At 44.4% G+C, this 23,659-nt stretch overlaps 1 protein-coding gene across 5 annotated transcripts in view; it reads left to right on the forward strand.

Moving 5' to 3' along the window:
* DENND1A (DENN domain containing 1A) overlaps positions 1-23,659 on the forward strand; it is a 267,383-nt gene that overhangs the window by 81,778 nt on the left and 161,946 nt on the right. For all 5 annotated transcript variants that reach the window (XM_081896346.1, XM_081896348.1, XM_081896347.1 and 2 more), the window contains exons 4-5: positions 11,303-11,352; positions 20,127-20,246. In XM_081896346.1, the coding sequence (XP_081752472.1) occupies positions 11,303-11,352; positions 20,127-20,246 (170 nt within the window). The remainder of the gene's footprint in view (positions 1-11,302; positions 11,353-20,126; positions 20,247-23,659) is intronic.

Here is a 23,659-nt window from a genome sequence, read left to right on the forward strand (position 1 = left end):
AAAGGGAGAAATGCGCCAAGAGGAAGGAACCCTCACTGTGATCAACTCCTGCCCGGAAACATATGTCCCCACTGTGGAAGGGTGTGTGGATCCAGAATTGGCCTCCACAGTTGCTTACAGACTCACTTTTAAAACTGTGTTTTTGGAAGACAATCTTACTTGGCCACGAGTGATCGCCAAAGAAGACCACGATGTCAAAATCAGCTTGCTCAGTACATTTAGCACTCTTGCATATTTTGTGGGTGCTGTTTTATTTATTCAGAGTATTTATAAGCTGCTTTTTATTTGTAAAGGAAAGGTGTGTGACACTAGTGTAAGACACTATGACGACAAACGCATAGATAGATTTAATCATCTCAGTGGTTCTTTCCCTGTAATTTGGTCTATAAACTGGGACTAAAGGAATCTGAACTTTCAGCTTTCCATTGTGTGTATGTATTTTCAGCGCAGCATTAATTATTATTTATTAAATTTGAATTTAATTTTTTACTAGTGCTACCGAGAAAGTCTGAATTTTAAAATTATGTTTGAATTAAGTTAGCATAATGTTTTATGTCTGTGTTTAAATCCTGTATGGCTGAGAGAGAGGTTCCCTTTCCCCTCTCTTTGCATGTGAATGCCATTAAAGGAACAAGCCGGAGCTATTTTTTTTTCCTCTGGCACAATTTTTTTCTATCACATCTGCTATGTCTGTGTCCCAAGAGGAGAAGCACAGAGCAGTGAATTCAGCCCAGGCCCATTATCTCCTGCTTTTGCCTATGTTGCATAAGGAGCAGGACCTCTGGGAGGCTGGGACTTTCCTCCTGTGTAACGTCCAAGCCAGATTTGAAGGGTTGGTGGCCTTAGGGGTGGATTTGACGAAACAGGCACAATCAAGTTAAAAAAAAAGTCAGGGGTTATCGAAACTGATAATGAACGGGCTTCTTTCCCCACCCCGCTTACCAGACAGTAAATAGTTCCCCATCGGTGTGCTACTTTTGGATTTCTGATTTTAAATCCATACATCTCTTGCTTTGCTTACAAAACTTCCCTCTATATTTTGAGATTCTTTCCCCCCATGTGGGGCAATTGGGCCTTTCCACTAAAAGGATTTTCATTACCCTTTACTTAGCTTCTCATTGCTCCTGCAAGCAAGATGAAATATGTGTGCCAGTGTTCTCCCTCTGTGTTGCTCTAATTGTGCACAAAGTTAAAAGCTCGATAGTTTGGGGTACAATCAGCAAGCAACTTTTGTTTATTACAATACCATGTTTCTGAAGCATTATTTTTAAATAGTCTTATTTTCAGCTGCAAATAACAGGGAAGAACTATGGCCTACTTTCATTAAAACAGCAACGGCTCCTTAACACAACGGGACTTCCCAAATAACTTTCTTGTTTCATAATCTGCTTCTTATATATCCACTTTGTCACAAAGCCTCCCCTTTTTGTACGTTGTTCATAACTGAGCGATTTACTGTTTGACTGGTGTCTTTCACAGAAGGAAACTGTCTGGGTCCGCCCCACAGCAAGTGGGTTCTCTGACTGAGCTGCTTCTTCACACTCTCTAGGGATGACTTTTGCCACTCCCTGCCTTGCCAGTCCAGTTGCACCTTCAAGCAGTTTTCCTTTCTGTGAACTCCTCAGCTTCTCCTAAAGTGGATTAGATGGTCCATTCATGGGGGAGCAAGTTGCCTCCTCATTGACAATATCTCCATAGACATTGTCTTTGAGCGAGCTGCTGCGTTATGAAAGCTTGAGGAACCTGGGCCAGCATGGGGGGGGTGCCAGCCAACCATCTTGAGGGCACTCTGCATGTTTATATCTTTCCATGACCCCCCAGGTTTCCTCTTCCCAGTTAAGTTTCCCTGAAATCAGTTTGGAAGCTGGCCTTGGAGGCCCCCTTTAAAACACCAGCGCAGTTGTACAGGCAAGAGGGAGGGCTTAAAAGGACTGCTGGTCTCCCACGCCAGCCTTATTTTGAAGTTTTACATTCAGGGGCACATCTGATGTTATCAAGCAAAGGGAATTGTGTTGTGATTTTGTAAGCTGCCCCCGAACTGAAGCAGCTGAAGAGTGGAGTGTAAATATTTTAAATAAACAAATGATTGGAAGAGAAGCTCCTTAGACACTTGTGATGAATGTGGTGACTTCTAGGAGCGTAGGAAGTTACTTTATACAAGCCCAGTCTTGCCTGTTGGCTAAGGCAGTGGTGAAGAGTTTTTCCAAGCTCTGCCCCTTCATCCTTCCTCCTTCTCCTCTAAACTGGATATGCCATCGGTTGGAACTGGGCAAAGCACATGTCCTGTCACTTGGCTCTGGTTCCATTCACTTTCCTCTCCATCTGATTCTGGCCCTGTATCAGATTTGTGGTCTTGTTAAAGATGAGTCACAACCACCCAGCTTATTTGCCCAGAGGATGAGCAATATGAGCAGTAGGCATTTGTTTAAAGTCCCATGTCCTGGGTCCCATCCACTGAAATAATTGGTAGTGAGCTGTGATTATGCAGAGATGAGAGAAATGTGTACCACCAAGTGTTGCTGTTGTGTTGCCTTGGTGTGCTCATGGTGCAGGTTGTATTGTCGAGTTCCAGCACTGAAAACAGCTTTTGGGGTTGAGTCCTGGAAGCTTTCGGCTGCCAGCTTGTTAGCTAGTTGTTCTTCAAACAGAATGTCTTCCACCTCAAAACTATTGGTAGCCATTGCCCTGCTGGTAAACAGCATAGGACCCACTTGGGGGGAATTTGCTTTGCTTTAGAAAAAACTTCTTTTGTTCTTATTGCTAACAGTGGATTTCCAAAGGGCAGAGAAAGGAGTCAGGTGAGGAGTTGTTTTCTTAGATCAGTAAGAGAGAGTTTTTGAGTATATGAGTGTCTCGAGGGAAAACCGCAACAGGAAGGATTGGAGTGTGGGGAGAAAGACAGAATGTGACCCATATACAGTGGTACCTTGGGTTACAGATGCTTCAGGTTACAGATGCTCAGGTTACAGACGCTTCAGGTTACAGACTCTGCTAACATAGAAATAGTATCTCAGGTTAAGAACTTTGCTTCAGGATGAGAACAGAAATCGCGCACTGGCGGCAGCAGGAGGCCCTATTAGCTAATGTGGCGCTTCAGGTTAAGAACAGTTTCGGGTTAAGAACGGACCTCCAGAATGAATTAAGTACTTTACCAGAGGTACCACTCTACTCATATGTGGAACTGCTTGAAAAATGTAAGTTCTGCCCCAAGGGAGAGTAAGGGACTGGGTGGGCACAGGAGACAGACAGGTGTTGTTGGAGGGTTGGGCTTGAGCTTGCCTTTCTTTTGGCTTCTCTGGCATTCACCACCATATGTTGCTTTAACTATAATACTAGATTGTAAAGTTAAAGTCTGAGCCTCTGAGGCAGGAACTTGATCTACATCAATTCTTCCTCCAGAGTGTGTATGTGTGGAAAATATATTTGCACAGTACATGCTACAAAAAGAGCCAGTATGCTGTAGTGGTTAAAGCATTGAACTAGGACCTGGGAGACCAGGGTTCAAATCCCCCACAAGCCTACTGGGCGACCTTGGGCCACTTACTCGCTCTCAGCCTAACCTACTTCACAGGGTGGTTGCTGTGAGGATAAAATGTGGAGGAGGAGGAGGAGGAGAGTGGCACATGCCACCGTGAGCTCCTTGGAGGAGGGCTGGGTATAAATGAAATAAATAATAAAATAAAATATTCTGGGTAGAGGGTTAGGCCTGAATATGTGAAGCTTTGTTCAGGTCTCCACTCAGTTCTGAAATGGGCTGGGGGAACCTTTAGTGTGTCTCTTTCTCTCTTGTCTCTCTCATCTATTCCACTGGGTGTGTGAATGATGCTTGGCCTCCCCCTGGAATAACAACAACAACAACAAAACAACAATAGCAGCAACTCCTGCCTCAAATTCCTTGGGCTGTAAAAGTGAGTAAGTAATGAGTTGTTTCTTGGTGCCCCTGTCTGGTGGCCGGAGTGGGGCAGTCCCTCCCCAAGGCTGCCCCCTTCTCCCTTGGCTACTTTACAAGACAAGGGAACTGCCTTGCTGCCCTTGTGACTCATTTATTTTGAAAACTTTGGTGTTGAAACCAAACTTAATCAATGAGTGCTGTGTTGTCGCCAATAAGTTACACATTTTGCTGGATCGATGAAGAGGGATTTTAAAAAGCCCATGTGGGGTTTATAATGTCAGCAGTATTTTCATTATGAAAAGAATGGGAGTTGGGGGTTGGGGGGGGGCCTTGTCTGAGCCAGGTGGCAAATGTCCTGGAGCCAGCGGTGAGGCGCTTTCCTGGAACCCCCCCGGGACACGGTTCATGCCCTGCGCTTTAACGGCAGGGACTGGCGGATATGGATTCACTCTCTTTCTCCTTTAATGCTCATTAAAATGTTAAAAATCAAACTGCATACAAAAAAGATTTGTGAAAATACAAACTTGGAGATTGATCCAGAAAGCAGGCACACTCTGCCCCTGGGACCCTGAGCAGCAGCTACCGAGGTGATTTGCAGTGAGGTGATTTGCATCTTCTCAGCTGCGTCCTGGTTCCTGGGCTTTGTGTATGTGTCTGTGCTTTCTCTCCCCCCCCAACCCCTAACACACACACACACACTCTCTCTCTCTCTCTCTCTCTCTCTCTCTCTCTCTCTCTCTCTCACACACACACACACACACACACACACACACACACACAATGGTGGAGAAAATGGGTATGTGTGAGGGGAGGCATGTTCAGTTTTTGTCACATGGAGGCACCATGAATCAAAGCAAAGATGAATGTGGTTTCTTGTTTCTATCTCCCTGAGGTTACCATAACAAAGCAAAGTTAGCCGTAGGAAAGGTGTGGGCATTGGCATGAGCCTGTGCTTCAGAAGAGAAGCTTGTATACCTGCATGTACAAAGGTGGACCCTCAGGCCCCAAACAATGCAATGCAATGGGGGGTGGGATAATGAGTTTTATAAAAGCACACAGCTATGGAGTTTGTTTATTTATTACATTTTTCTTCCCAGGAGTTCAAGGTAGCATACATGGTTCACCTTCCTGCTGACTTTGTCCTCACAACAACCCTGTGAGGTAGGTTAGGCTGAGAGTGAGTGCCTGGCCTGAGGTCACCCAGGGAGCTTCATGACTGAGTTGGGATTTGGCAAACCAGGGTTCAACACTGTTAACCACGGCATCACCCTGGCTCTCAGTTGAAGGGCTTGTATGCAAATCTGTTGAGGAGGTGAAGGCGTGATGTGGGGGAGACTCCTGCTTTGGTAGCGCATGGCTCTTGTAGCCAGGTGTTACCACTGCACCTTGCCCAGTGCAGCTGGCAATGGTGCCAGGCCCCCCACACCCGCTCAGCGGCTTCATAATGAGTGAGTGGAGGGTATTATTAAATATGAACATAGAGTTGGCATCACAGACTTGGGAGATGAGACCTACAGAGCTTATAGGTTGTGGTTTCTCATGTTCTCTTGGCACCATGTTTGGTTTGGCTCACCCTAAGCCATTAAAATTCTGTATCCCACCCACTTAGAAAAGCTCTGGCTGAGTAACACTCCCTGCCCCACAGAATGGCAGGAACACAGCTGTGCTTACTCACTTGAAACGGTAGTCACGTGGTGCTTCACAGACCTAAAATATTTAATGGTGGTAGCTCTCCTTGTTGGAGCCGCTTTGTGCTAAAAGCAGTCAGGCTTAAAATGAGTGAACCTGAAGATACTTCATGCTAATCACCAACTTAACCTCCACCATCATCAGCCCAAATGAACACAATGACTTGGAGTGTTCCCATCTGATGCTCAGTCTGTGTTGAGTTTCTAGTGGCAGGAATTTCCAGAGCTGTAGAACAGCTGCTGACAGCGTGCCTTGATCTCAAATAGCACCGCTCTTTGGAATTGTGGGCTCTTCAGAAGAGAAGGTATATTGAGTTCTGTACTGCATGGGCTTCGGATTGATTTTGGAATTACATAGACAGTTAAATGAACAGTCCAAATCTCTGCCAATTTTGTTGACAGCAAGTAGGTGGGAATATCCATGTGCCTTGTTTTCCACATGTCCCTGCTTTCAAACCAGAAAGCCTACCTTTGTGGCTTTGGGGATCAATTCCTAACATAGCTAAGATAGGATTGAATCAGTTCTGCACAGTTGTGACTAGGGCTGGTGCTCTCATCAGGCCAACTGGGCAGCCGCCTGGGGTGCAGACCTCAGAGAGTAGACGCTGTACTGACCTTTGAGGGGCATAGTTTTATACAGATTAGCTTTTGTTGAATCTTATAAATTTCTGATAATATTTTACTTTTATTTTATATTCTGAAGAATATTGGAATGCTTGATTGCTTTTGCAAAATGTGGCATCCAGTGGCACAGCTGAAAAGTTGTACATAGCTAGCAATGGACATTTGTTTGTAGAATATCTATCCCTTTTGATCTCATCATGAATGACCATTTGTGCAGTGCTGAAGATAAAAAAAAAATGGTTCACCATGTAGGAAAAGATATCCCAAATGAGCTTAAACAGCTTGCAGCAGGTGCTATAAAGCAGAAAATGTTAGTGCATGCAAAGTAAGCCAAATACAACTCAGTTATTCTGGACTGCACACCTGATGTTAGTCATATTGAACAAATGACAATGATTGTATGCTATGTTGATGTAATAAAACCATTAGATAATGAGATGTCTGAGCCTGATGTTATCGTAAGAGAACATTTTTTGGGATAAAGGAGACTACAAGTGCCTTTAGGACAGAAACTCTTCTTGGACAGCTTGAGCAAGTGGGATTACCAATTGAGCATCTGTGTGGTCAAGGTTATGATAATGGGAGTAACTTGAAAGGCAAATTGTGTACCAAAGAAAGTCCTGGACATAAACCCATGTTCCTTTTTTGTGCCCTCAATGCACACTCTTTACACTTGGTAGTCAATGATGCTGTTGTTGTCTGGAAGCAACTAGTTTCTTCAGTTTGGTTCAACAGATGTCTAATTATTTCTCTGCATTGACCCAGCATTGGCAAATTCTAACTAGCTGTGTATAGCATAAATGTTAAGCCATTGAGTGAAACAAGATGGGAGAGTCAGATCGATGCTCTGAAACCACTGAGATATCATCTTGGTAATATATATGATGCTTTAATAGAGATCTTTGAAAACACAAGCCTAAAAGGTTTTTCTGGAAATATGTATTGAATTGAAGCTTGCTGTTGCAATTTGTAAGTTCAAGTTTGTGGTATTCCTTGTTACATGGTACACCACCCTTTTTTGAAGCCAATCTTATAAGCAAGCTACAACAAAATAAGGAAGCTGATAAAAATTCACCTACCAGTCAGTTGCAAGTGACCAAGAATTTCCTTGTGGGCTGCAGAGGTGATGAGGGTTTTCAACAAGTTTTGACAGATGCTACTGAGATTGCAATATGGGGACGCGGGTGGCGCTGTGGGTAAAACCTCAGTGCCTAGGACTTGCCGATCACATGGTCGGCGGTTCAAATCTCCGCGGCGGGGTGAGATCCCGTCTTTCGGTCCCAGCTCCTGCCCACCCAGCAGTTCAAAAGCACCCCTAAGTGCAAGTAGATAAATAGGGACCGCTTTATAGCGGGAAGGTAAACGGTGTTTTTATGTGCTGCGCTGGTGCTGGCTCGTCCGAGCAGCTTCGTCATGCTGGCCACGTGACCCGGAAGTGTCTGCGGACAGCTCTGGCCCCCGGCCTCTTAAGTGAGATGGGCGCACAACCCTAGAGTCGGACACGACTGGCCTGTACGGGCAGGGGTACCTTTACCTTTACTGAGATTGCAAAGAAACTAGAAATTCTCTCAACCTTTGAGGACAGAACAAGTTAGAGAAAGGAGAAAGAAAGGGTAGTTTGAGGAGGAGGCCCAAGAAGAGACCTCAAGATCCAACACAGAAATTCAAATTCTGCTATGCTGACTTAGACATGACCATACAATCTATTGAATATATTCCCACAGCCACAGCAATGTGATTCCTTCTTTGGCTTCCTGTATGATATTTATAGTGTCAACAAAAAATCTACTGAAGATGTACTTAAGGCTTGCAATGATTTGGAAAAATCACTGATGCACAATGGAAACAAAAGATACTGGTGCTGAAGGTCTGAGCAATAGCCCAATATTTCTGTTGCTCTAAGGATCCTTCTCACACTTCCAGTGTCAGTGGCAAGCAGTTTCTCAAAGCTCAAACATAAAAAAACTTAAACATGCTTAACAATGTTGAGAAAGAGACGAGTTCGCTTGGCAGCTACTAAAAGTTGAACGTGCCCAAGCATATGCTTTTGACCTGAAGGAATTGGTGACAAAATTTGCAAAGGAAAAACTTAAAGAGACTTAAATTTACAAGATTATTCAAAATGATTTATGTGCTAAAACGTTTTCTTTTGTATTTCATACAGATAATCAAAGTTGTATTCCTTATTCTTGCAATTTAAAATAAACATAACAGTTTAAACTTTTGTATTCTTCATTTTCTCTACAGGATGCCTGGTTTTGAAAATTGAAGTTAGTATTTTCGGGGTGTGCGTGCAAGGGATTAGCTTTGCCTAGGACACAAAATAGCCTGGCACAGACATTAGGACTGGGCGAAGTGTCAATGCACTGATCAATACTAGTTTGAAGTCCACCTTGTGGTCCTGATTTCGTAATATTTGACGTGGCAATGTACAGTGGACCCTCGGGTTACGTTACCTTCGGGTAACGTAACTTTCGGGTTGCGAACGTGGCAAACCTGGAAGTCTATTCTTCCGAGATTCACCGCGCACGCATGCACAGAAGCAGCTCCTCTACTTGAGGATTTTTCGGGGTATGTACAGAACCCTGGAACGAATTACATTCGTATCCAGAGGGTCCACTGTATTGTGAATCACAATGTGTGCATGTGCTATGCAAAAATCGCAATGTGGGAAAACATGAATTTGGTCATTGCTCGTCTCCTCATTCCTGCTGCCCCTGTTGCTCTGCCATCTACAGAGAACCTCAAGAGCAGGCCCTGAAGAAAGTAGCCTACCCGGGAACTTTCCTCATGAGCTTCTAGTTTTAAGTGCAGGTGCCAGACTGGTAGGTGGTTGAGGGAGATGCTGGTCTTGCTGGGAACCCCGTTCCCCTTCCTTCCTCTTTCTTTGGGCTCCCTCTGCTGGCAGCGTCTGCCTGCCAGACCCTGACACCCAAGCCCTCTTGTGACCCTTGCAAGAAGAGGAAGCCTTTCAGCCTCGTCTCCCCAGAACCCCAGTGCTGCTGCCAGGCTTGCTTGGAAGCCAGTGCTAGTCCCCTGGAAAAGTTCACTGGGATCATTTACTTCTGAGTTAAAGAAAATAAAAACACCTTGCCCTCTTGTTTGTGCCTCTTTCCTCCCTTCTCCCCTTCTCTCTCCCCCTCTCCTCCCCTCTCTTTGTCTGTGTGTCCCTGGTGTCTATTAGGGAACATTCTTTCAACTTACCTATGGTACTAATCACTCCTACAGCTTTACTTTTACAGAAAATTACCCATACTATAAGACAACAGTTGTAGCAGTAGGCTAAAGCTAAGTAAGGAATTGTCAGTTTTAGGCCCCAGTTGCCGGGACATTCCCTGTTAGCCTCTACATATTGTGATGTTTAGTTGGTGATGTATCACAGTGTTGGAAACCAGACACTGCCCGGCCCTAACAGGCACTGGTTGTGATTCATTAAACCAAACTGTACCCAGCAGACAATCAACCTCATTTTCTCTTCTTCGCTGTCTTCCTGGGACAGAGGGGTTGTTAAGCTCCTAGCAGGAATCCACATAGGTACTGAATTTTGTCTCACTTGTTGGTTTCCACAAGCATTAGACCTGGGATAAACCAAGCACTAAACTATTCCATTGTCTAAACAAGCTGTTCTGTGCTTTTAAAAGAGAACTTATAAAGGAAGCCAGCCCTAGATTGTGCCCCACTCCTCTTTCTCTCTCCCTGGCCCTTTCTTCCCTTGGCTGTGCTCCGTAACCTTTAATTTGGCAATACTACTCCTCTCCCCACTTTTTAAATAGGTGATGCAGTGTTGAGCAATTGAGCTTGAAAGCATATGAAGGAATGGGGCATGCTCAATTGAATTGTGTAGGAGGACCATGTTCTTGCCAGGAGAGTCAATATGTTTTCTGCTCCATTGAATGGGTGATTAGATTGATGTGGTTTATTTGTTAAATGATGGAAGTGGTTTTAAAAATAAATGAAGCACGAAGCATCACTTCTGCTAGCACAGATAATTTATTATTACTGGCCTGGAAAGTGCTTCGTTTTGTAAATTGATCATTAATTTTATCAAGTGTTTGTTTAATGTAGTTCCACTTAAAAAATCATCAAAACCCACTTGACTTATTCTTCATTCTTGAATATGTAAATATGTAGAGAATGGGCAACGTAATTTCGTTTTCATAAAAAGGACAATATTGAATGTTTTTACTTTTAAACACAGAGCTGGAGCTTCCCCGGTTCTTGTGCTCTTCTGGGTAATTTTCCCTCGAAGCGCTATTGTGCTTGTGTACCTCACTTCCTGAACTACATTAAACAAAGAAGAACTTAATCTCTGCCATTCCTTTTAGAGGGATATTCAGAGAACAGATGGTCCTAAAGTGTTTTGTTTTCAAGATTTAAGAAATATACATATAGATGGAGTCTTAACTTCCTCCCCTCAGCCCTTACTTACATTATTGCATTGTATTATTCAGCTCACTGTCGTAAGTTTCTGTGACTTGTAATTTTCTCCTGAATGCAAACTTCTGCTAAGCCTTCTCTTAAAAACCTCCATGCTGCCTGTGACCCCCCTGCAGTGTGGCGAGAGGGACAGTGGGCCTAGGATAGCTCCGGAGAGCCTTTGCTGGTTTTATTCTGTGCTGTGTTTGTTGGGAAGCCTTTTCCACTCCCAGCAGCCCTTGTTCCTAGGATACGAGCAAGTGCTGTGCCAGGAGAGGAAATGCTGCCAGGCCAAAGAGCTGTCTTGGCCGGATGGTGTTCGCTGGTGTCCATATGGTCAGGTCGGAGCGTCTCCCCAGAGGCAAGTTAACGCACACTGGCTCAGCCACCTCCTTCCCTCCGGAGGTCCGCTGGAGGGCTCCTGCTGCCTGCCCATGTGTGAATCTTGATTAATTTTTCATTTTTAATGAAGTTTGATCATGTTTATTATTTCACATGATTGACTGCCTGGTACTCCTTCCATGTAATTGATAAAGCACATTTCTCTTCATCTGTCTCTTGTTTCTTCAGGGCAAAGTTATAAGATTGTGTTCTGTGGTTAATGTTAGATTTATTGGTCCCATTAGATGTATAAATTATCTCTCTCTTTTCTCTCTCCCCCCCCCCCCCTTTCTCTCCGCAGGAAATTCTACAGACTCTGACCAAGTTCTGCTTCCCCTTCTGTGTGGACAGGTAGTGTTAGATTTCTGTACTTTACAAGAAGGGAAAAACAAAAACAAATAGCCCTCTGTCAATAAAACAGTTGCAGAGAATAAAAACCGCATCGTTCTTAATGCTTTTCCTACCTGAACCTGATTTAAAACACCCAAGTGTAAATTACACTGGCAACATCCTTTTTTCTAAGGATTTTTATAGGCACCATCAAAAAAGTTTAAATTTTACCATGCTTCGACCAACAGTCGTATCACTTTTCTTCTTGCTACTAATGAAGCTTTTAATGCCAAACTTAAAACTTCTGCTGATTTAATGGTTAGACTCCTGTGCTTGACAACTTGCTGCATTTACAACCAAGGTTATAGGTATTCTGCAAGTGTGAGTCGCTGTGTTTATTTAATTTTGGAACTTCGCTTTCTAGAGTTTCAAAAGTTTTGGTTGGAGCAGTAAAAATATGTCTGCTGCCTCCCGCCCATGCACTCTCAATATCTGGAGCTAAATATCTGGATTTTGAACTGGGCTGAGCCAGAGCTACTTAGTGCCCTCCACATCTGGTGGTTTTAGCCCTCAGTCTCATTGTTCTGCTGCTGCTGCTGCTATTCTTGCCATCATTCGCCTTCTTCTTTGTCCTCACTGCCACATGACGTGGTTGGTGTTGCTATGCAATGCTCACGGGTGTCTGCAAACTAAAATCTGTGTGGGCCAATCCAGCCACTAGGCTTATATGGCGGTGCAGGTAAATGAGGCCAAGGGCATTAAGGCCAAACAGAAGAGGAAAGATAGAACCCAGGAGCAGACTCCAGGGAGGACAAAAAGGGAGGAATAGCAGTGGCAAGGTGAGTAGTTCTTTTTCTTCTAATCATTCCACTGTGCCAAATGTCCTAGTCAGGGGTGCCATCTCCCAGGGGCCGAGCCCTTTTGGGCCCCCTCAATATTTTTGGGAGAGGGGGCCAGCCTCCCTCAATGCTCAAAGGAAGTGCAGGAAGTCAACCGCGAAGCTGAGCGTAGTGCTACTTCAGTGGTCGACTCCTCCTCGGAGGATGGAGCGGGGAACAGCTCCCAGCCAATGGCGGAGGCAGCAACAGCCGCCGCTGGCCATTTAACCCCCCAGCTCCTCCTGACGTAGAGACGGCATCTACGCAACGTCGGCCCATCCATTCCCCTTTGGTGCTAGTTTTGGCATGAATATCCATATGGAATTCACCTGGAGAGCTGAGTGCTGGAGTGCAGCCTTTGCTGCAGAAAGTCCTACCCCCAGCGTCACCACTCAGATTGACCACATAGCCAGTGATGGGAAAAGGCCCTCTCTGCCTGAGACCTTGAAGAGCTCCTTCTAGCCTGAGGAGGCTGGAGTGGGCTAACTGGACCGCCATCCAGTTCACTGGAAGGGGGCTTCATATATTAATGGGGAATATTTGGGGCAGCTGTGTTAGTACTAGTTTGCCTGTGACCTTCTCTTTGGGAGCTCTTTTTCCTGAGCTAGGAATAGTGAGATGATAGTGATGATAATATAGCTGATTCACTTATTTTTGCTTCTTAACGTGCCCCATTCTGGGCCAGGTAAGCACTTTCAAATCTCTAACCCAGCTACAGAAATGATAGCAGATACCTATCAAAAAGCAAAGTTCCCTTTGCCTTGTGTATTGGTATTTCCTTATGCTGCCTTTACCCCGGATGTGGACAAGCAAGATGTCTCAAGATGAGCTCTGCTGAGCCTTTAGGGGAAGGAAGCGAATTGCCAAGAACACCTTCCTCCTGGGCTCTGCAGCGGATGGAAAGCATGGTCTTAAACCACACAACTGGTCTTCTAGTGCAAATATCTAGAAGAAGCAGATGCTCTTGCTGCTGGCTTTTTAACAGCAGTATTTCCTCGTTCACTTGGTAGTAAATATTCACATTGTGTGAAGTGGTACCCCTGCCGCTCCCGGGCTCCCATCTTCTTAGACTTGCAGTAGCTAACGTCAAGAACTATTTTTGACCATAATCTAAATCTGATCTTAATCACAATCGTTCCAGAAACATGTTTTCCTCATTTCTGTGGAATTTGCATGGCATCTGCAGGGAGGAGGGTCTCCCCACCCGCACCCTTGAATAAATCATGATTATTTGCAATTCATACTTGTATTTTCCTCTGAGCATTTGTTCACCTATCATTTTTACCCCACAGGCCAGACTGAATATGTATCCAGGGGATAAATCAATATGTTCTTTATATATTTTTAAAAAGCCAAAAATCTCTTTAAAAAAACAAAGTAAAACTCTACTGACATGAGGATAAACACAGGAGTTGGGCATTTTAATAGCATCAGCCCATTCTTTAACTCACCCCAACCCTGTTTGCATAACTGGTTGATATTTTTTGTATATACAACGCAAACACAGACACACACTTTTGCCGGGGCTTAATTTATGCTTTGAATGCTGTACTCAATTGTAATTTGTGCTTTGAATGCTGGACTCAATTGTTGGAACAAGCGAAATAATGAAGAAAAGAGTGCCTCTGGTGGTGTGCAGAGTCCTTTGTGTCTGGGGATGCTACAGAGCTTTCATGTTAGTGTGGAAGGGGACTCACAATAAGCTTCAGCTCCAGGACCCACCCCCTCCCCATAGAAATTAATCACTGAATTCCTTCCCTGCCCTGTAGATACACTGGTCTTCTGCTGAATTGCCTGTGTATCTGTGCAGCTTCTTAAAGACCCCAGTGGAAGAGGAATGTGGCAAAACCTCATGAATTTCTGTGGCAGGGCTTAGGGGTAGGGGAGTCTGATTCCATCCTCTCATCACCATTTTGTTGCTGTTGCAACTTAAAAAGACTCATACACTGGAAGCAGAAATGAGCTTTGTCAATTACTTCCCTCTGAAGAGCCCCAGGTTTATAACTCTGATTAAGACAATCAATTCTGGGCAGGTCCCTTTCTGGAAGAAAGCTAACATCTGTTTCTTGGCACAAGCTAAGGTGGATCTTGGGATGGAGTGAAAGGCGGAGAGGCCTTGGCGCTGGTGGAGAATTGTCCTGCCTTCGAACATTGGCCTGTCTCCTCCACCCCATGTTCCTTTCATCTCAGTTTCATGATTCTTTGAACTTTTAATTGAATAAAAGAATAACTAGAGATAATGCTGTAATTTTGGCAAGCATTACCCAGAGATGGTCTTGGTGAAATAATCACTGTTTGCTCTGGGAAGGGAAAAAGCCCCCCCCCCTTCTCTGCCTACCTTCAGTGCCCTTTCTTGGCTCACTCTGGGGGCTTCCCACAATTCCCGATGGCTAATAATAATAATAATAATAATAATAATAATAATAATAATTTATTTGTACCCAGCTCATCTGACAGGGTGCCCCTGCCACTCTGGGTGGCTTCCAGTTTTGCTATGCTCACCCTGTCCATCTCTTTTGGGTGGCCCAGCTGGAGTCCTTGCTGTTTTGTGGCTGTTTCATCATTCACAAAAAGGAATGGGTTATTGACAAAGTATTCCATGAAATTCTTGCGAGGAAGCTGGTAAAATGTGGGTTGAACGAGGTAACTGATAGGTGGATTGGTAGCTAGTTGACTGACCAATCCCAGAGTACTCACAAATGGTTCCTTGTCATCCTGGTAAAAAGTGACAAGTGGGGGTGGTGCAGATGGTGATGGGAGCCGTGATGCGACTGGTAGGTTTGGGAATCTGTCTCTGGGCAAGGAAAGCTGAGTGAGGTTCCTGGGGAGTCGTCAGCTGCAGCTTGGCATACGGCAGAGCAGTGAATGCTTGTGTTGTCTGGGCCCTGACTGCCTGGCCAGCAGGATATTTTCTTGGCCTGCACAATGTTGACTTCTCTGCTTAGGGAATTCCTAGATGCTGGTTTTGCAGCTCCAGCTACTAGCACAGCGCTGAACCATAGAAGAGACTGTTCCTGCCCCCGTTCCTCAGGGATCATTGAACCAGAGGTTCTCACTTGTGGAAAAGGGAGACTCAGATTTATCTTAATGCCTTAGCAAGTTAATGAAAACCAATCTCCTTTTGTCATAAAAGTTGCGCACGCCTCATAAATGCTCTGGTTTTAATTGTGGACCAGCGTGGCATATGTCTCTCATCCTCTAACCTTCCTCTTACTAAGATTAAGCATTGAATCACCATAGTAACCTTGCATCTACAGACAAAGTAGAATGGCCATTGGAGAGGGTCTTTGGAGAGTCCTAGGCAGAGGCCTGGCATTGAAAGCATTGCTTGTTTCTTCTCCCTTTCTGTATTGCTGGGACCTTCTCTGCTGCCTTCTCATTCTTAGGCTCCCGTTTTCTCATCTGGAGAAGACATGGCCTTTTGCCTCGGCTGTTCACAGGATTCCCACGTTGGTGAGGATGCCTGCCTAGTTCCTGATTGCATTACTTGTAGGTCCAAGCTGCATTTTAATAATAGGGAACCTGGATCTCATCATAGGTGAATGAGAGAGAATTAGGGGGTTGAATTCAGAAGGGTGTTTACCTGGCCCAATCTCCTGCTGAGAGGTCTTTATGCCTGCCAGTCTCACTCTCCTGTGAATAAAGTTTCAAAGCCCAGACCCAAGGAGAGAGCAGTTGCTTTGCAGATAAGTGCCCACAGAATGAAGTGCTCTAGACATTTCATAAGGTGTCTAGCAGGCAGTACAGTACTTATCCACCCTTACAACCTCTGGGGTAAGGGTGGTGCTGGGTTTGAGCCTGATCTTTCTGCAGATGGTGTACCAAGGCAGGCAGAGAGACTAGTATAATGTCATCCTGTAGGTTTTTACATGAAGAGGGTTCTTGCACCAGATTCCTTAGTCTTGGCCCTTCTGCCTTCCCTATAGTTTATTTTGTTTTTTTCTGCCCATATTACATTTTGACAGATGGAAGTTCTGAGACAATCTTGGTTTGCAAACCTTCAAAAAGTGGAAACAAAAAAAATTCCTTCCAGTAGCACCTTAAAGACCAACTAAGTTAGTTCTTGGTATGAGCTTTCGTGTGCATGCACACTTCTTCAGATACACAGTGTGCATGCACTTCTTCAGTGCATGCACACTTCTTCAGTGTATCTGAAGAAGTGTGCATGCACACGAAAGCTCATACCAAGAACTAACTTAGTTGGTCTTTAAGGTGCTACTGGAAGGAATTTTTTTTGTTTTGACTATGGCAGACAAACACGGCTACCTATCTGTAACTTCAAAAAGTGGGTTGAGCAATTAGACATCCCTCCCAATGGGTATAGGGACGCGGGTGGCACTGTAGGTTAAACCAGAGAGCCTAGGACTTGCCAATCAGAAGGTCGGCGGTTCAAATCCCCACGACGGGGTGAGCACCCGTTGCTCGGTCCCTGCTCCTGCCAACCTAACTGTTCAAAAACACGTCAAAGTGCAAGCAGATAAATAGGTACCGCTCCGGCGGGAAGGTAAACGGCATTTCCATGTGCTGCTCTGGTTTGCCAGAAGCGGCTTAGTCCTGCTGGCCACATGACCCAGAAGCTGTACGCCGGCTCCCTCGGCCAGTAAAGCGAGATGAGCACAGCAACCCCAGAGTCGGTCACGACGACCTAATGGTCAGGGGTCCCTTTAACTTTACCTAATGGGTATAAGGTGACCCAGGTTGAAGAATAAACAGTGTGCCACCATAAATTTATTTACAAATGCAGCAATTAGCAAGACAACTGTATGAATGAACGGAGAGTTACTCCATGCATCAGAAAAGCTGTTGTTGTGCAGTTTCCACAAGGAAGAAACTTCAAGGCTACTGGTTCAATTTCAGCTTAGCCACAAATCTTCCAGGTGGCCTTAGGCTAGCTGGTCACTCTCGAAGCCTCAGTCCCCTGCTTCTATGGGGATAATATTTCTGACCTAACCCTTAATGGAGTTGCACTGAGGTTTTCTTGAAAATAAGTATATAGCACTTTGAATGCTGAAAGTGCTCTATACATGCTAAGTATGGTTAGCCTTTGGCCTTCTTAAAGAATGATCCAGTCCTCTGCTTTGTCTCTGAGCCATGCCTGATTGTTCTGTAGGAGTGAGCTCAGGATCACAAGCCTGCAATTTGCCTGTGTGTGATGTGGCATTCACAAAAACCTGGCAAAGCATAAAGAAATTAGGCTGCATGTTATATACGTTTTTCCTCCTGTACCCCATTCTGGAAATTCATGCTTTAAGTAATAGGTTTCACACATGGTATAAAGCAAGCTGTTATTTATGAGAGAGGTATCAAGCTGCTAGCAGTAATATCCTTTACTAATTATAGTGTTAGGAAAGGAGGCTTTCTACCCCTGCTTTTAGCTTCTGGTGCCTTTCTCCCCCCTGCTCTGCTTCGGTTTTTAGCCAGAGATGTATTTTTTTCAAGAGTGTTTGAGGAGCTGCTCCTATAGAGGTGAGCTCCTTTGCAAGGCAGGAGGGGGCCCAGCATTGTCAAACAATATTGTTGCATTGTTTGCTCTCTTGTAGGCAAGGCAAATGAGCACCTTGCCGCAGAGTGGAAGTTGATCATAACTTTCAGAAAAGGCCCAGATATGAACCGTGTTATCAAGATTGTTCCTTGGTGTGTGGGATGTGCTTTGGAGCAATTGTGCAGAGAGGGCGAGCTTTGGTGAAGAGCCGTCTTGCTGCTACAGCACCTTTTGGAGGAGGACTCTGGAGAGTTCAGCATTCAGGCACAATTCAAAGGAAAGGCTGCGCCTTTTTGTTAGGGCATATTCTGCGCTCCCATTTAATTTCCCCCCCTTTTGTCCCTGGAATACAGTAGTTTATTTTTTTACTTGTAGTAAACTTGGGGAAATGGGTCTGAACGTTTTTGAACTGAGGTATTATTAATCACAAAACCTGGAATCACAGCATCCCCTTTGTGTGCGGTTTCCCCCCTTAAATGAATACTTTAGTTTTAAAAAAGAAGTAACCAAAAGTTCTCTCCCAGTTTCTTGAGAAAACTCAAAGCTTTCTATTCTGGACATAGAGTCTATTTTTTTTAGAAAAAAGGAGAGAGTGCTGCATAACTGTGTTGGTTGTGTTGCATAGTTTGAAAGCTTCATGTAAATTTAATAATAATAATAATAATAATAATAATAATAATAATAATAATGATGATGATGATGATGTTGATAATGTTATCCACCTATAATTATATACCCAAAGATCTAAGACAAACAGACCTAAAACTAGTTGTCTTCAGTTGGTGGTAATCAGCAGTATCAAATACCTGGTTACATAGAATGGAATTTAAAATCTCAAATAAGATATATAACCTTTCTGTTAATTAACGGGAAGGCCTAGTTAGAGAGATAACATTTTTTCTTTGGGTAGTATCTTCACACACCTGGCTGAAACTTGCAGTTTTGGCCACAACAGCCAAAAGGCTTATGCAGTTCTTCAGCTATGTTGGGTTTTCCCCTACCTAGCCAGTTTTATGGCTGGCTTTTAAAAAGATTTAGTAATTCGGAATCTCTGTTAGTGATGACATCCTTAACACAAACAAATAACTTCCCACGAAAGGTCAGACCCAAAACACTGGCCTTGTCTAGCTGAGAAGGTGTTAGATGGTATTTGCCACCAAACAAGTCTTCTGCAGAAACCCACTTATATAAAGTAGGATTGCAATGTTTGGCTGATTTGGTTGTGTAACTGTAACAACTGGATGGACCAGGTTGAGGAAAGCTGGGTTAGATCAATCTATTAAAAACTAGGGTTGTCACCTGTTTAAAGAAGTATTAGTTAATCATCATAATCTTAATTAACCGAAGCAAAAAGCATTGTTTGACAATGCATGCATGTTGTCATAGGAGACGTTGTCTTACGTATTCGCTCTGTGTTGGGGGCAGAATGCCTTTTGAAAAGTCTGCAGTGTTTCAGAAGGCCATTTGGCTTCTTTAAAATTACCTTGAGTGATTGTGCTATTTCTCAGTGGCTAATTTCCAGTGGTGGAGAGAGGTCATGGAAGCCTATCTCTAGCAATCCCAAATTTAAGGGAAAGACACTCTGCGTATGCTCAGATGCACCCTCCTATCTTCCAAACTAATTTTGGCAGAACTAACACATTGCTCTCATCTGGCTGTTGGCATACCTGTTTCCTTTACTGAAGCACTGACTGTTACCCCATGATATCAGAAGACAAAGAGGGAAAGTTTGTTGCACCCTGTAAAGAAGCCTAAATCCATTTGACTAAAACTGCCTATTTCCCCTTGTTTATGCTTGCTTCTCTCCCCCGCCCCCCTGTTTTCTCCCTTGGGTTGAATTTTAGATTGGAAGCCCCTCAGGACAGAGACCTGTCCTCTTGGGCTTGGTAAAGCAGTCCTGTGGCCGGCCCTCCAGAAGCTGCTGGGCTTCAGTCCTCATCACCCCTGAGCACTGGCCATGTGGGCTGGGGTGACACCTGGGGGCCACAGGTGCTCCATCCCAACTGTGTACAGTGATGACACTAGAGTATTAGTATGATGGCTAGTGCTGTGGTGGTTGTCCCTGTGGTTCGTACTATTTATTAATAAATGTGAATCATGAAACTCTTCCTAAATTGTAAGGTTATAATCTGCAAAGAAGCCAGGGGGGAGGTGATTCAGCAAACACACGTGGGATGTTGGCTCTGCCTCAGTATCATAAATTTAAGGGATTCTTAAATTCAAAGGTTTGGGGCTGGTGCAGTTTTGGTTTTAGGTAGTGCTGTACTTAACCACGGTGGGTCCAGCTGAACTGGACCTTTCCTTGCCTTCCTTCTCTCAGAAGCGGCACAGAGAAAGGAAGTGCTGCTGGTTCAATGACTTAAGTCTGTTTAGATACTTGGCGTGGTTGCAATGAACAGCCCATTAATAGATTCCTTTGTTCTCCCCATTTCCAGCCTCACAGTTGGCCAAGTTGGCCAGAACTTCACTTTTGTGCTCACAGACATTGACAGCAAGCAGAGGTTTGGGTTCTGCCGCTTATCGTCGGGGGCCAAGACTTGCTTCTGTATCTTAAGGTAAGTCAGAATGCAGCCCTTCTGCTGCCGCCACTGCCTTGCTCTGGGAAGCAATGTTGACATCCTGCTTCTGTTGCTTTTAATTAACACTTTCCAGCTGTTAAGAGAATCACTTTCCTATCTGTTCCTCGGGAAGTCACTGCACTTCAGGAGATGTGTGTGTGTGTGTGTGCGTGTGCGTGTGTGTGCCAGAAAACTTCTTGTGCTCCGGCGTTCTTCCTCTCCTGTTATCAGCATTTTTAATTTTTTTTTGACTCAGTTGTTTCTGAGTTGATGGGAGAATCATCGCCTTGTCCCTGTGATGAACTGGCTGCGAGAGAGGACAGTTGCTGCCACAAACGGGCTGCGTAGAAGTCTGTATAGGTAATTTTTCTGTGAAGGAGTTTTGATTGGAACAAGAGAGGTATTCCTTGGGAGTCAGCACCATCATGTCATTCTCAAGCATGCCACAAGACTGTTGCTGTGTGAACAAAGGCAATCTGCACTGGCCACTTTTGTTGGCATTAATGAGGAGGGTGTTTGCCTGGCTCCCATATCCTTTGCACTCACTTCATTTTACAGGAGGACATTTCCTCCTCCTCCTCCTCCTCCTCCTCCTCCTCCTCCTCCTCCTCCTTCTTCTTCCCATGAGGAGCTTCAGTTTTTAAGAAAGAGAGAGGTATGCCCTGACTGTGGTGCACTGAGGTGCCCTGGGAAGGGTTCGGACACACTCTATTTTGGTAACATTCACATGAATAAACAGTGCAAGAGTGTATATGCATGTAAATAAGTGCTGCACATCTAAGCAATGATTGAAACAACAACAGCAGCAGCAGCAGCAGCAGCAGCAACAACAACAACAACAACGTGCTTATATACACCATTTTGCCACAAGTGACCTCAAAGCTGTTTACATAAAAATAAATCATACCATTACAAACCACAGAGCACAATTAAGATAACAGTAAAATCTCACCAATATCGAATTACAAGAACACAACGTCATTACTATGAAACAACAAACCCCATGCTCAAAAACATTCTAACCATAGCCAGCAAAACGAGAAAAAATGAGCCCGTTCTCACTGAACAGTGACAAAGAAACATGTGACCAGCCATATGACACCAGGCAGAGGGTGTTCCAGAACTGAGGCACCACGACCCTACATATTTTGCAGCGTAAATAAGCTGACCTTGTTTACAAAGACTACTAAGGGTGCAGACTGTGTTCTGTTTTGTATCCCTGGCCCTTGCAGTGCAACTATGTTCCTCTTGCATCAGTTTCCTCAAGAATGACCCTCGTGGCTAATTGCTCCTAAACCAGGACGGAAGCTTTTGATAAGTGAAGGCTCATCAAGCAGTTGACCAATAATGCTTTGGTGCCTAAAGTGGAAAATCCAGATAGAAAAACCCAAATTATATCACCCGTACAGGGGCTGGGAGGAAAATAAAACTTCTCCACTGCCACTTTGCCACACATAAATGTTGCTCAAAAATATGGTGCCTCGGACAGTTTTGTGCTCTTGTGCTCTTGGACTTGGACCCGGTCCTGAAGATGAGTTGTGGAGTTGAGCCTGGTGAGCAGCAGTTTTTCCTCCACCCACTATGTTTATCTTGGGCCAAAATCACACCTCACCAGCCCAGGCTGCCCTTGCTTGGAACTCTGGGAGGTTAGGGTATGGCTGGTTTGCACTTCAATGAGGTTTGTCTGAGTAAATATAGTTTCCTTGGGTTATTGTTAAAAACGGTAATGGCTCTGGAAAGGAAGCAGGAGGTTCTCCAGGACTTCAGAGGGGATTCTCTTCCAGCTACCTGGAGATGCCAGTGGGGATGGGGCCTGGGGCTCCACCGCTGACTATGGCCCTCCCTCTCCTCTCAAGACTCACAGCACAGGCATAAGACCCTGCTCTCCCCTTCTGCGCTGTGGAAAGGAGCTACTTTTCAAAGGAGGAACTGTGGCCGCATGTAATCCCTGGGCGATTGTAAAATTTATTTTGAATAAAGTGGATGTAAGAGATCCTTGAAGGGAAATTGGTTCCATCTAAATCTTTCACTGGTCTGTCAGTTTTGTGGTTTGTTTTGAAGACGGAGTTGCTGAAAGCACCCGGCTGCTGATCTCAGTCGGCTGGCGTAGCTGCATTGTCCTGGCAGCATCACTAGGGCTGGGAGGTCTCAGTGCCCCAAGGCTCCCACCTGGTAGGTTTGGTCTCCAGGTTTCTCAGAAGGTGTTTGCTGGCTGAGAAGGTGTGTCCTTTATAGGACATGAGAACGGCACGTTTCTGCATGGAGAGCATGCAAATGTTTCCAAGGTTTCATGTCCTCCCAATGGTCAGGGCTCCCCTGGGCCTCTAAGAGAAGGGAATCCCATCTAACTCTGAGGGTCCCTGAGTGCTTTCAGGCACAGTCATTTTTCGCATTTGCTGCCCAGAAAGAATTGGTGGAAAGCTTCTCTCAGCTGATCCTGGAGATCAAAGTAGATCATTTGTAACTGTGGCTTAGCATTTATAGTTTCTTTGGCAAACCACAGTTCCCCATTTCCTCAAGGGCTGCTTCTAATGAGTCTTGAAACTTATTCTGTGACATGCTTAAATGTTGTGTGTGGATTACTGACTTGTTCCTTTAGGTTAACGAAGGATGTTTGCTCTGCTCTGCTATCAGCAGAGGGCGCTGCAGAGCACAAAGCGCATCACATCTTCTTCCCAGTCAGCTTGTCTTCTGTGATTTTGAAGTTCCAAACTATATTAAATATACCTTCCTAAAAACCTGCAATTTACCCACTCCAAGATTTAAAAAAAACACCACCTTTTTTGAGAATTTAAAGGAAGAGGCATTGCAGCAAGCATGTTCTCTGAATTTAAAAGCAACTTGGCACTATTAAATCGCAATGAAAACTGAATGAGTATTCTTAATAGGAAGGTTCAAACAGAGATTCTGCTGCTTTTTCTCTCTCACTTCCTGATACAGGATATTTTTCATAGGAAGACCCTTGCATTTTATATCTTTTTATCTGTACTAAAAATGTACTTCCTTTTAATACACAACTCCTTTTTCGTCCTTCCTTCCCTGCCTCATTTTTCATTCTGTAAACCTTGTTTTGTAAAAAGTATCAATAATACCATTAGTTATTCTAAAATGGTGGTACTAATTTTTTCTTTAAAGTGCACAAAACTTACATTTGTTCCTACTGCATCTTTGTTTCCTCTGTCCCAGCTTGCTCCCTTTTATTCTTTGGTGAGAATATGAGGATTTTTATTTTATGTTTTAATAGCCACTTTACTGGATCAGGTGAACAGGGACTGTTGCCCAGCATTCTCTCTCCAGCAGTGACCTGGTAGATGTCTCTGTAGCGTGCCAGGAGGACATGCTGTGAAATGCAGCTCATGTTTTGGAGGGAGGCTGCCTCTGAATTATCATGTCCCATGTTTAAGAATTAT

The sequence above is a fragment of the Podarcis melisellensis genome (assembly GCF_964234715.1).
Source record: "Podarcis melisellensis genome assembly, chromosome: Z".
In the NCBI taxonomy this organism is placed as follows: Eukaryota; Metazoa; Chordata; class Lepidosauria; order Squamata; family Lacertidae; genus Podarcis; species Podarcis melisellensis.